The sequence below is a fragment of the Neophocaena asiaeorientalis genome, unplaced genomic scaffold, assembly GCF_003031525.2.
Source record: "Neophocaena asiaeorientalis asiaeorientalis breed wild unplaced genomic scaffold, Neophocaena_asiaeorientalis_V1.1 scaffold86, whole genome shotgun sequence".
NCBI lineage: Eukaryota > Metazoa > Chordata > Mammalia > Artiodactyla > Phocoenidae > Neophocaena > Neophocaena asiaeorientalis.
The window spans coordinates 1,040,953-1,053,459 of NW_020175039.1; the positions used below are offsets into that span (position 1 = coordinate 1,040,953).

General features: G+C 42.5%; 1 protein-coding gene across 1 annotated transcript in view; it reads left to right on the top strand.

Moving 5' to 3' along the window:
- Window positions 1-9,380, top strand: part of SERPINE2 (serpin family E member 2) — a 26,464-nt gene extending 17,084 nt beyond the window's left edge. Inside the window, exons 4-8 of the mRNA XM_024763204.1 lie at window positions 277-475; window positions 2,869-2,969; window positions 5,333-5,419; window positions 7,615-7,698; window positions 8,640-9,380. Of these exons, the coding sequence (XP_024618972.1) occupies window positions 277-475; window positions 2,869-2,969; window positions 5,333-5,419; window positions 7,615-7,698; window positions 8,640-8,677 (509 nt within the window). The 3' untranslated portion in view covers window positions 8,678-9,380. The remainder of the gene's footprint in view (window positions 1-276; window positions 476-2,868; window positions 2,970-5,332; window positions 5,420-7,614; window positions 7,699-8,639) is intronic.
- Window positions 9,381-12,507: the final 3,127 nt, after the last annotated feature.

Consider the following 12,507-nt stretch of genomic DNA (forward strand, 5'->3'; position numbering starts at 1 on the left):
TAAGGAACCTCCATACTGTTCTCCAAAGTGGCTGTATCAATTTACATTTCCACCAACAGTGCAAAAAGGTTCCTTTTTAGCCACACCCTCCCCAGCATTTGTTGTTTGTAGATTTTCTGATGATGCCCATTCTAACACGCAAGCTATTTTTAGAATAGGGAAGTTCTCAACCTGAATTGCTCTCTTCCCTCTGAAGCTACCCTGGTGATCAGCAACCATTCATGCCCCTTCTGGAAGTCACCAAGGATGCACTGAACCTGCCTCTGATTTCTTTAGGGTCTACAAGCACCCCCAGTGACTTATGGTACAACTTTATCGAGCTGCCCTACCACGGGGAAAGCATCAGCATGCTGATCGCGCTGCCGACAGAGAGCTCCACCCCACTCTCGGCCATCATCCCGCACATCAGCACCAAGACCATAGACAGCTGGATGAGCACCATGGTGCCCAAGAGGGTGCAGGTCATCCTGCCCAAGTAAGTAGCCCCCTTCCCTAAAAGAGAAAACAACAGGACTACTTGATCCCTGGGAGTGATTGTGTCAGTTACTGGACAACTGAAGGCTGAAATAGACATATCATGAAACCTGCCTTATTTTGCAGAAATTGCATGGTGGGACTACAAGGCTGTGCTTTTGTAAAAGTTGGTTTTCAATCCCTGTGCCTCTTATATGGCAGGATAGTGATGATGGGGAAGGAAAGAAGGCAGCCTGGTCTCTAAGCCTCCACAAGACTACAGCTCTTGTGCCACTACAACGGCTTTTAATATAGGTCACTGTTCAAAAGACTGAAAAGCAGATGCATATCATCATCTGGTAGTATGCTGAAAATACAAGAAAGTTTAGTAGTGCTCCGTGTGTTTTGATAAGGAGTTTCATCTTAGGCACTTAAGTTTTAGCTGCAAGTTGCTAAAGGCCAAGGTCCAAAAGATAGGAAATATTTTAAAGCCACCCAGGCAGAGTTCTTACATTAGTATCTAGGGCAGTTTTTCTATTATACCCTAAAAGTATAATATAAATGAAACCTGAACTGTTAGGACTTGAAACCAAGGGGAAAGGAATCCCAAATTCTGTCTGATTCCTAAATTTCTAACAGGTCAGAGAATACTTTGCCCAGATCTGTGAGGCAGGCAGTGAATGTCCCCTTTTTATAAACTTTTCAACATTACTGTTTTGTCGGTACCCAGGGCTTTAAACCACCCAGGCCTCAGTGGTGGTGGCAATACCTTCCAGTTCTAATAGCTTTTAATTCTCTAGCCACTGAGTTAAGTAATCAGAAGAGTACATTCATAATAAGTATTAGTAATTCTCCCAAGAGTATTTCTTTTTTTTTTTAATTAATTAATTAATTTATTTATTTTTGGCTGTGTTGGGTCTTCATTTCTGTGCGAGGACTTTCTCTAGTTGTAGCAAGCGGGGGCCGCTCTTCATCGCGGTGCGCGGGCCTCTCACTATTGCGGCCTCTCTTGTTGCGGAGCACAGGCTCCAGACGTGCAGGCTCAGCAGTTGTGGCTCACGGGCCTAGTTGCTCCGCGACATGTGGGATCCTCCCAGACCAGGGCTCGAACCCGTGTCCCCTGCATTAGCAGGCAGATTCTCAACCACTGCGCCACCAGGGAAGCCCGAGTATTTCTTTTTGTTGTAAAATAAGCCTTCACATAGGCAGTGCTTGCCATAAATGAAGAAGCTGGTGATGTAAATAAATTATAGTTATAACGGTAAATTACCATATAAATTACCATAATAGCCCATCTGTGATGAGAATCTGCTCACTTAGCCTTGCCGCTTTCCCACAGGATGTGATAAAATCTGGTAAAACGTCCTCTGATGATAGATTTAATAACTGACATTTACATATCTACAGCTATAACGCCAGATAGTCCACAAATGTCCAAGAAATCCATATCACACCCAAATGAATACCATTCCTAATGTTTGCCCCTGTTTGGTAAAATGTAATGGTAAAATGCTTCCAGAATCCCAACACGAACTAGCAGGAATGTATTTCCTCTCTTTTGACCATCCCCAATCCCAGTAAGTATGGTGGCTCTTACAGCAGCCAAGATCATGGCTCTGTGGTTGGGTATGGGGAAGAACAGTAGATATTCCAGAATACCAGACACTCATCAACACCCTGTTACTGAGTCCAAGCTTGTATTTCTCGCCGCATGACAGACCAGTAAATCAAGAAATATCAAGGAATAGCAACTTTATTCAGAAAGCCAGCAGACTGAGAAGATGGTGGACTAGTGTCCCAAAGAACCATCTTGCCTGAGTTAGAATTCAGGCTTCTTTTATACTAAAAGGGGAGGGAGTAAAGTCAAACATTTCCTGGTTCCCATCAGCCTCCAGAGGGAATGTGTTCGTTTCTTCCTTCCTGCAGTCATTCACAGGTGGGCCTGGTCAAGATAGTTACTGTGAGCTAAACAGAAGTATTTTAGCTTAATGCTCATTACCAGAGATGGGCCATTTATGTGTAATTTAAGCTTATAGGCAACACCCCTTTAATGATTAACTTGCAATAGCATACAAAGTTTCTTCCCTATTGCAACCCTGCATCTCCTCATCAGCATAAGAGAAAGTGCTTCTGTAGATCTTCCTAGGACTGGAATGGGGAGCCTGTTGCCCATGAGGGTAAGGACACCCCTACTTGCTGATACTGTGCTATTTTGCCAGATATGTGTTTGAGAGATGAGTTGTTCTCTACTTACCTGGTACTTAAATCTTGGGATTCAAATTAAAGATATTAGGTGTTCAGAGTGTACTTTAAAAAGGATCTGTTTGTACACCTTTTTTCCACTGGCACTGGTTATATCATTTTATATCATTTATAGTATATTGATTTCCCCCCTATTTTCTGCTTTCGTGCTAGGTTCACAGCTGTAGCACAAACAGATTTGAAGGAGCCGCTGAAGGTCCTTGGCATCACCGATATGTTTGATCCATCAAAGGCAAATTTTGCAAAAATAACAAGTATGTTCAATTCAAAACTTGCTCTGAAACTTGTGGAATATGTTACAAACTGAGCCTCTGATTTGTTCAGAAAGAAAAGGTCAAACTTAGGAATGTGCTGCCATGAAACTCCCCAAGGTTTAATCTGAAAAATCACCCAATGGTGCTGTTGAACCTTCATCCCTTAAATCAGCATGTCATCCATCCCTACATTTCACATGTACATTGCATGTGAAGCCCACACGATCCCACACATTTAAAGAAGCACTTCACGTGTTGTCTCTGTTACCTAAACATTTGGCTCTTAGTTAGATATGTCTCTTCCTTTTCCAAATGCAAACTTTCCCCTGTATTTTCAGATTTTCAGAATCAAGATTTTTGAGCTCCCAAATGCTTACTTCCCCCAGACAACAGCAGGTACCACTATATTTAGATAGGTATTTTGGCATCTCATCACCCGTTAATCTGAACTAATATAAATTCAAAGGAGTCTGATTAGAGCTTTCCTTTGTCAAACCATCTAGGACACAGCTGGTATAATATCCCTTCATTTGCCAGTACATGTAATTTTTTCCTAGAGTGATATTTGAATGGTCGGTCCTTTGTCTTTCTAAGTTAGAGCATAGCCACCTCCTGCCAAAGGCATGGCTTAAACATGATTTGTGCTCCATGTTGTATCTTTCCCCTGAGTGATAAGGAAACAGTTCATTACCAACCCCACTTGCCTGCTAGTGAACACCTGAGTACCTGTCCTGGGGATTAAGGTGACTTCCCTGGTGAAGCTGAAGCTCCGTGGATGTTCTGATACTCTCATCCCTTTTGAACCAAACTCTCTTCCCCCGTCCAGTGGCATTAGCATCACCTTGTTTGAAATTCACAATTTTGGGCCTGACCCAGACCTACTGAATCAGTGTCTTCGCTTTAACAAGATTCCTCATCCCAGTGAAGTTTGAGAAGCACTGTTTTGGATTTTTTTTTTTTATAAATTTATTTATTTATTTATGGCTGCATTCAGTCTTCACTGCTATGTGCGGGCTTTCTCTAGTTGTGGCAAATGGGGGCTACTCTTCCTTGCAGTGCACCGGCTTCTCATTGCGGTGGCTTCTCGTTGTGGAGCACAGGCTCGAGGTGCACGGGCTTCAGTAGTTGTGGCATTCGGGCTCAGTAGTTGTGGCTCACAGGCTCTAGAGTGCAGGTTCAGTAGTTGTGGCACATGGACTCAGTTGCTCCACGGCATGTGGGATCTTCCCAGACCAGGGCTCGAGCCCGTGTCCCCTGCATTGGCAGGCGGATTCGTCACCACTGCACCACCAGGGAAGCCCTGAGAAGCACTGTTTTAACCTGCCCTTTCCCCTTCAGGATTAGCTTTGTAGCTTAAATACTAGATATCAGTCTCAGGGCGTTCACAGGTGCTCAGAGGGAGGACCAGGTGCCAGAAATTCTCCTGAGAGGTTCTGTTTCACCGTGCAGGTGATGTGGTCTCTGCAAACGTGCCTCTCATTCATGATTGGTCACATTAGAGCTGAGCATTGACCATTGCAGATGACCCAAAAAGCACTTTCTCCATTTGCATCAGACCTGTGTCCCATCAAGGTCACCATTAACTTCTGTCTGCATTCTCCTTGAATGCTAACCCCAGTGGGCGTTGCTGGAATGGTAAGATTTGCTGAGAAGCAAAGTGAATTCACTAGGAGGTCCCGGAAGCACGGCTGCATTTCTGAGCCTGGCCCTCCAGAGCGCCTAAACTCTGCTCCTACTCTTTTTTTTTTTTTTTTTTTTTTCGGTACAGTGTCCCCTGCATCGGCAGGTGGACCCTCAACCGCTGCGCCACCAGGGAAGCCCTCTGCTACTCCTCTTCACTAATATGCCCGTAAGACGAGTGACTTTTGTTATGAAAAGACAGCACTTACCACGCCACTAATTAGCCATGTGATTGGGGGCAGATTTCTTAACACTCTGGTCCTCGCTTTCCCCATCTGTAAGTGCCATATTTTTTCTGGATCTGACATTCTGTGATTGAAAAATAATACTGTTGGCTTGCTTCTTCTGGAAAACTAGGCTACCTTTTTAAAGCCCTACTCTTTTCATTTTTTAATAAAATTCTTAGTGATCAGAGTTGAATTGGTAGAGTCACTAACACATTTGGGGTCCGGGACTCCCTCCTCTGAACTGATGATGTCACAGTTCACTTAGCAGAGACTGAAATTAACCGTGGGTGACCCTCACCCTACATGCAGCCTTCAATCACCAGGACTGTAAGAGGTCACTTCTTCTGACACCTTTTAAGAATTGGAGCTTGCCATGGCTTTGAGGTTACTTCCCCCACTAACCCGGTGGCCTGCATATCAAATAAATGCCGTTTTTGTTTTATTTTCTGGAAACAGGGTCCGAAAACCTTCATGTTTCTCACATTTTGCAAAAAGCGAAAATTGAAGTCAGTGAAGATGGAACCAAAGCTTCAGCAGCAACAAGTAAGTAAGCCCTGGGTCAGCAAGTAAGCCCTGGGTCAGCAAGTAAGTAAGCCCTGGGCAGGACTGGTCCTGGTGAAGGGAGCAAGTGTACCCTGGTCCACTCATCAACTTAACTAATGTGTCCTGAGCCCTATTTCTAGCCAAGCACTGTGGATTGATCCTTGGGAGACAGTGGTGACTTTAGGAGGATCTGCACCCACGAAGCTCAGAGTCTGTTCCATTAAGGAAAGCACTTCAGTAGAAATTCCTCTAGGACAGGAGTTGGCAAACTTCTTCTATAAAGAGCTAGATAGTATATAGTTTCTGCTTTGTGAGCTATACAGGGTCGCTCACAGCTTCTCAACTCTATCCTTGCAGTGTGAAAGCAGCATAGACTATACGGGCAAATGGGCATGGCTGTGTTCCAATAAATCTTTCTTCATAAAAGCAGGGCCCCTCAGACTTGGCCTAAGGATGGTAGTTTACTGACCCCGCTCTCAGAAGGATAAAACATATTGTGGATTCTTATCGACAGAAAAGATCCATCTTCACATTAAAACATAAAATAATAGCAACTACTAATAGGAAAATAGCCAGTTGGGTCTGGACGAAGGACAAAGTGAAGAATTAACAAGCAACTATTGAATTACAGCAAGATTGCTGTGCAGCCTTCCTCGATAATTAGAACATCCATGTTTGCTTTCTCCTCAATAGCTTATATAATTAAGCTAGAGAAAATAGAACAATTGTAGGTTGGTTTTTGTACCCCCTAATTATCCACATGAGATTGGATGAATAGATCTGGCCAAACTCTGTGAATTCATAAAGTGAATGTCTTAGCTATACCTGTAACTAGGTCAAATATTTCTGGTCATTAAAAGGCATCATTTATACTCAAAATAGACATTTTATTGCCTTTCTAGAATAAACATTTATTTTTTATTCCTTTAATATAGGGTTTAAAACAAAGACCTAGAAAGTGATATCTAAATTTTGCCAAAGTTCTTGAGCAATTTTGCCAATTGGTGTAACTATCGGAACTGACTACTTAAGATGCAGGGCCCTATGCAAAATGAAAATATGGAGCCCTTTGTTCAAAACTGATTAAGAATTTCAAGACAGCAATAGCAGAGCACTAAACCAAGTGCAGGGCCATTGTGAGTGTGGGGCTCTTGTGACTGCCCAGGTCACATGCGCTTGAAGCCAGCCCTGCTGTATTAGTCTGCTAGGGCTGCCATAGCAAGGTACCACAGACTAGAAGGCTTAAGCAACAGAAATTTATTTCTCACAGTTCTGGAGAATAGAAGTCCAAGATCAAGGTGTTGGCGGGATTCCTTTCTCCTGAGGCCTCTCTCCTTGGCTTGCAGACGGCCACATGGCCTTCTCTCTGTGTGCTCACATCCCTGGCGTCTCCCTCTCTTCTTATAAGGACACCAGTCCTATTGGATTAGGTGCCTACCTTCATGGCCTCATTTAAGCTTAAAGAGTTCCTTAAAGGCCCTGTCTCCAAATACAGTCACATTTGGGGTTAGGGATTCAGTATACAGGTTTTGAGGGGGTACAATTCAGTCCATAACTACCTTCCTGCAAGGCCTTATCACTGGCTTATACATCAAAGCTACCGTTGGTAAACAGCAGAGTAAACATGTGTAAGACCATAAGCCGAAATAAGTTTGCTTTCTAAGTCCCATGTCTACACCAGATGAGTTGAACAGCAGTGTAAGGTAGTAGGTCCCAGATGAGCAGTCTACACTGCCAGTGAGAGCACAGTCTAGATGATGTGCTCAAAGAAGGCACAGACAAAATGGATGAGAAGTGAGTGGGTCCTTGATACAGGATTTGGATAAGCTAAAAGGCCCAGGGACCAGGCATCAGCTAGGAAGATGGTATGAATGAAAAACAGCTAATAATAACGGTGAATATGCATTGGGTGTTTATTAAGTGGCAAACACTGTTCTAAGAGCTGTAATATGTTTCATTTAATCCTAATAAAAACCCTACAAGGAGTAAGTACGTTTATTAAAGGAGATGGGGCTTATGTGGACTAAACGAGGAAGGATGGAAAGGGCCTGGCCCATGGCAGGTGTGCAGTCAGTGGTGACCACTGTTATTACATGGCTAGCCTGTGGGACAGGAATCATGTCCTGCCTTGAATTACGTGCTGCCTTGCTGGCCTCATGCTGGGCGTACACTGCATTTTCCTTTTCCTCCCGCAGCTGCGATTCTGATTGCAAGGTCATCGCCTCCCTGGTTCATAGTAGACAGACCTTTTCTATTTTTCATCCGACATAATCCTACAGGTAAGTGATTCTCCTCCTCCGTTTTTCTCTAGCTGTTAGTTAACTCCAGCAGCGCTGCTTTTAATCCTTGTCCCATGTGTCAACAAGCGCCAACGCTTTCAGTAATGTACCCACGCCCCTCGCAGAGAGAGGAAAATCAGGCTGTTTTTACAGAGTGTGATGGCATTTTTCAAACACAGGATTTTAGGTTTTGTTTTGTTTTGTTAACATCTCGAGAGCTCTGCAGCCCTCGAGACGTCTACTGATTTTTTTTATAAATGCAGTAGGTACATTTTGCAGGAAGCTACCCGTCTTCAACCTTTGTAAGGGCACCCTGCGGTTATGACCTGAGAATTGTTCATTCAGTCTGTCTTAGCTCCATGAGTCATGGGTTCAGAGTTGGCTCTGTCCTTTAGCTTCATCTTTAAAATTAGAATAACAATAATTCCTACCTCTTAATACAGTTATGAAGAATAATTAAGACTGCCTTTGTGGAGACGTTGTCGTCATGTTGGTACAGAGTAGAAACTAACATAGTCTAGCGTTTACTCTGACTTCAATCAATAACATAAGCTAGTTCCTTATCCTTTTATCTCATTGCATCTTCATTGTTATAATTAGTGTGTTCCCGAGCCAAACAGTCCAATATGGGAGCCTCTAGCCACATGTGGATACTTAGCTTTTTAACTTTAATTAATTAAAATGAAATGTAATTAAAAAGTCAGTGTCTTAATCACACTAGCCACATTTCAAGGGCTCAGTAGGCACATGTGACCAATGGCTACCATACTGGACGATGAAGATACACACATTCCCATCACTGCAGAAAGTTCTATTGGACAGCACTGCTTAAGAGCAGTGGGTTAAACACAGCCCAGAAACCTCCCCTTAAATATACCTTCCATCTTATTTTAAGGATTGTTTTTTATAGAGTTATGTGTTGTTTCCTTTTAATTCTCTAGGTGCTGTTTTATTCATGGGGCAGATAAACAAACCCTGAAGAGTACACAAAAGGAACCATGCAAAGCAAAGACTACTTTGCTATGAAGAAAAGACTCCTTTCCTACATCTTTCATAGTTCTGTTAAATATTTTTGTACATTACTTTCTTTTTAAAAACTAGTTCTTAGGAACAGAGACTCAGTGATGCAGTGTTTCTGTTCTGGGAGGCGTTAAGGGAAAAAAGGGCAAGACGGCTGGAACACTGTACTGAGAAATGAACAGAAGGCTTCAAAATGTCTAAAAGATTCTTTAAACTACTGAGTGGTTCCCTAGGTCAACAGCCCTCTTGAGTATTTACTGTCCAGTTCAGGATCTTTGTTTTGTTTTGTTTATATGTGTGGCTTTTCAGAAAAAAAAAATTAATCAGTGTGATGGGAGGGAAAAAAGGACATTTTAATGGTAGCTCTGACTTTTATATGAAAAAATATTATTGGCCTTTAAAATTTTTTTTTTGTCTCATCCAAAGTCTTGATAGTAAGAATTACTTTGGGGATAGAAATAGTGAAATCTCTAGGCTCTTTGTGTGTTTTTGTTGTTGTTGTTTTATATAATGCATGTATTCACTAAAATAAAGTTTAAAAAACTAATGTCTTGCTAGACAAGGTTTGCTGTTGTGCAGTGTGCCTGTCGCTACTGTTCTGTACTCTTTGGATTTGCATTTTTGTATTTTGTACAAAGTAAAAATAAAGTGTTATGAGTAGTAGAAGAAAAAAAAAGCCATTTCTCTGCTATTTGAAAATACAACAAAAGAAATAGCCTTTTAAAAATACCTCAGCCTCTTCTAGTAAACCTTTGCACTTAGGCAAACAGCAAGAAACCCCTGGCCTTCCCTTCCCTTCCCTCTAAACCTAGCAATCAGACACTGTTCCCTGCCCCCACACTCGCCAGTTTACAGATCACTCCCGAGAGCCACTGTCACAGTAAATCCATCTCTGATGTCAGCTGCGGTTCCTCAGGTGAGCACTGAGGCTTCTCAGCAAAGGTAGGGATTTTGTAGCAAGAGTAGAAAGAAGTTACCTAGTGAACAGTGACTGTTTCTTTTTTTTTTTTTTTTTGGCGGTACGCGGGCCTCTCACTGTTGTGGCCTCTCCCGTTGCGGAGCACAGGCTCCGGAGGCGCAGGCCCAGCGGCCATGGCTCACGGGCCCACCCGCTCCGCGGCTCGTGGGATCCTCCTGGACCGGGGCACGAACCCGTGTCCCCTGCATCGGCAGGCGGACCCTCAACCACTGCGCCACCAGGGAAGCCCTGACTGTTTCATTTTTGATGATAGGCCGGAGCTTTTGTTTTTTGAAATGACAAGCTTTTGGTCTTTTGTGTTTTTGGAGAACTCATCACAATTCTAATGTTACCATTTTTTATTTGCCTGTTTTGTTTTTTTGTTTTTTTTACTAATTTCCTAAAGATTTGGGTAGTCTTATCTAAATCACAATGCTTTTAAAAATATTTCTTATCAAAACTTTGAACTATTTTTTTTAACCTTCGAGCTCTGTTCGTCTCTCTTTATACATTTAAACCTCACGTTCAACTCTCCGCCAGTTTGCCATTTGTAATTTTTATTCGTCAAGTGGACTGAGTTTTGCTGTTTGCAACTATTTAAGTGTGGATACCTTGGTTAACCAAGAGAGAATGGAGAAAGGGGGCAATTGTTTTCCTGATTTAAGAGTAAATGCCAAAAAATTATTTTGAAGGGTTACCTGAGGCCACTTGCATTCTAGCAAACATGCTAGTATAGTTATTAATGCCGCTAAAGTAGTTTTACTGGTTTTCCAGTTTTCTGATCCCATTCAGTTATATTATTTTGAATAGTTTAAAAAAGGCGTAGTGTTAGCAGTAATTTGAGAATTATACATTCATTCATTCGTTTATATACCTATTGGGGTACCAAGTACCAGGCGGTACAAAGACAAATATGTCCTTTCCTTAAGTGACTTGATTTTGGAAGGGAAAGAGAGAATCCTAGCCCAGCAAAGTATCTAACTATTGCAAGTGTATTTACAAGATGTGGAAGTAGGATCAAGTGGTCATTAGTCCAGGAGAGAGGATATAAAAGTGGCTGCAGGGTCAAGACTAGATCCCTGGGCTCTTGACTCCAGCACTGCTCATTCCAGAAAGGACCGGAAGAGTTTGCCTTTCAATATAGCGGCCCTGTTACATGATACAGGTAGTCTGCTCCCCAGTAAAATAATTAGTCAAATTTTACTGGCCACATTAAATTTTGAAGTATCTGGTCCCATTTCTGAATGCCTCTTCAATAAATTATAGCATTTCAAATTTATGATATACAAAACTTGGAAACATCTCATGAAAAATTCATAATATGAAGGTTCTCAGACTATATATATATATATATATCTCCTATTTTTCATTTGATCCTCCCAAGCTACTCATCTTTAGCCTTTCCTCATGTTGACCTAAAACACATAGAATGCCAGGTGTTTCTCCAGCAAAGATGGGTTTATTTGGGATCAGCAGAGAATTACAATTCGGGGTCTGCAACTTTGGGGAGCCTCCTACAGTGCACACCCATGGCAAAAGAAGGAAATGCTTTTATAGAGGAGAAAAGAAAGTTGAGCGGCTGTGATAAACAAAGGGTTCATGGCTTCCCATTGGCTGAGTCCTTGCGGGGAAAGAAGAGGGGTCTGTCTTTTCCCTGTTGGACTCAACTGTCTTCACAGGGCGTGAGAGCTCCCCCTTCTGGTCTCCAGACTCTATTGCAGTTTCTGTTTATTAACTTTTTACGCTTATCAGTCAACACCCAGATTCTGACCCTGGCTGACTCTTAGACCCTGTTTATAATCTCTGGACTTGGGGAAAAATTTCCTCTCAAATTATTATTTTTCTAAAATTCAACTTTTATCTTTTGACATACTTAGTGGGTCTGTCGGCCTTGTCTTCAAAATGATAAAGTTTATGAAAACTCCTTTACTTGAGGGAAACGAATAAATTTAAAATATGGAGACTGCCACAAAAATGACATACCTGGGGTAAAAGATCATGTTTGCTGTGCTGCTGCGATTTATAATAAGAAATATATATTTGGTCTTCATCCTCATTTCTGGCACAGAACTCCCAAAACCTTTGGAAGTTCTTAAGTGAGGAACACAAAAAAGGGGTCTTTTGTTATGTTAATAAGGTAACTTTTCCTGCTCCCAAGGTTGGGGGTTGGTCGCCAGGAGACCCAACCACGTGATTGGAGGGGGTTGGAACTTTTAGTCCCACCCCCATGACCTCCTGGGACAGGGGGAGGGGCTAGGGGTTCACACCGATGGCCAAAGATCTAATCAGTCGTATTTATGAAATGAAGCCTCTGAGAAAATCCAAAATGACGATTTGCAGAGCTTCTGGGTTGGTGAACTGAACACATGGAGATACAGGGAAAGCGGCATGCTCATTGAGAGCTCCTTGCGCTTGCCCTTCCCCCAGACCTTGCCCTATTTGTCTCTTCCATTTGGCTGTTCCTGAGTTATATCCTTTTGTAAGAAACCAGCAATCTAGTAAATAAGATGTTCCTCTGCATTGTATGAGCTGCTCTAGCCAATTCACCAAACCCAAGGAGGGGGTCATGGAAACCTCTGATTTATAGCCAGTGGGTCAGAAGCCCAGGTAACCACCTGGGCTTGCAATTGGCATCCAAGGTGGGAGACAGTCCTACTGGCCTGAGCCCTTAACCTATGGAATCTGATGATACTCTCTCCGGGTAGATAGTGTCGGAATTGAGTTGAATTGTAGGACACCCAGCTGGTGTAGGGAAAACCCACACACACTGGAATTGGGTGTCAGAATCTTTATTTGCTATGTAGATATTTGAGCAAACAATCTACACGTGG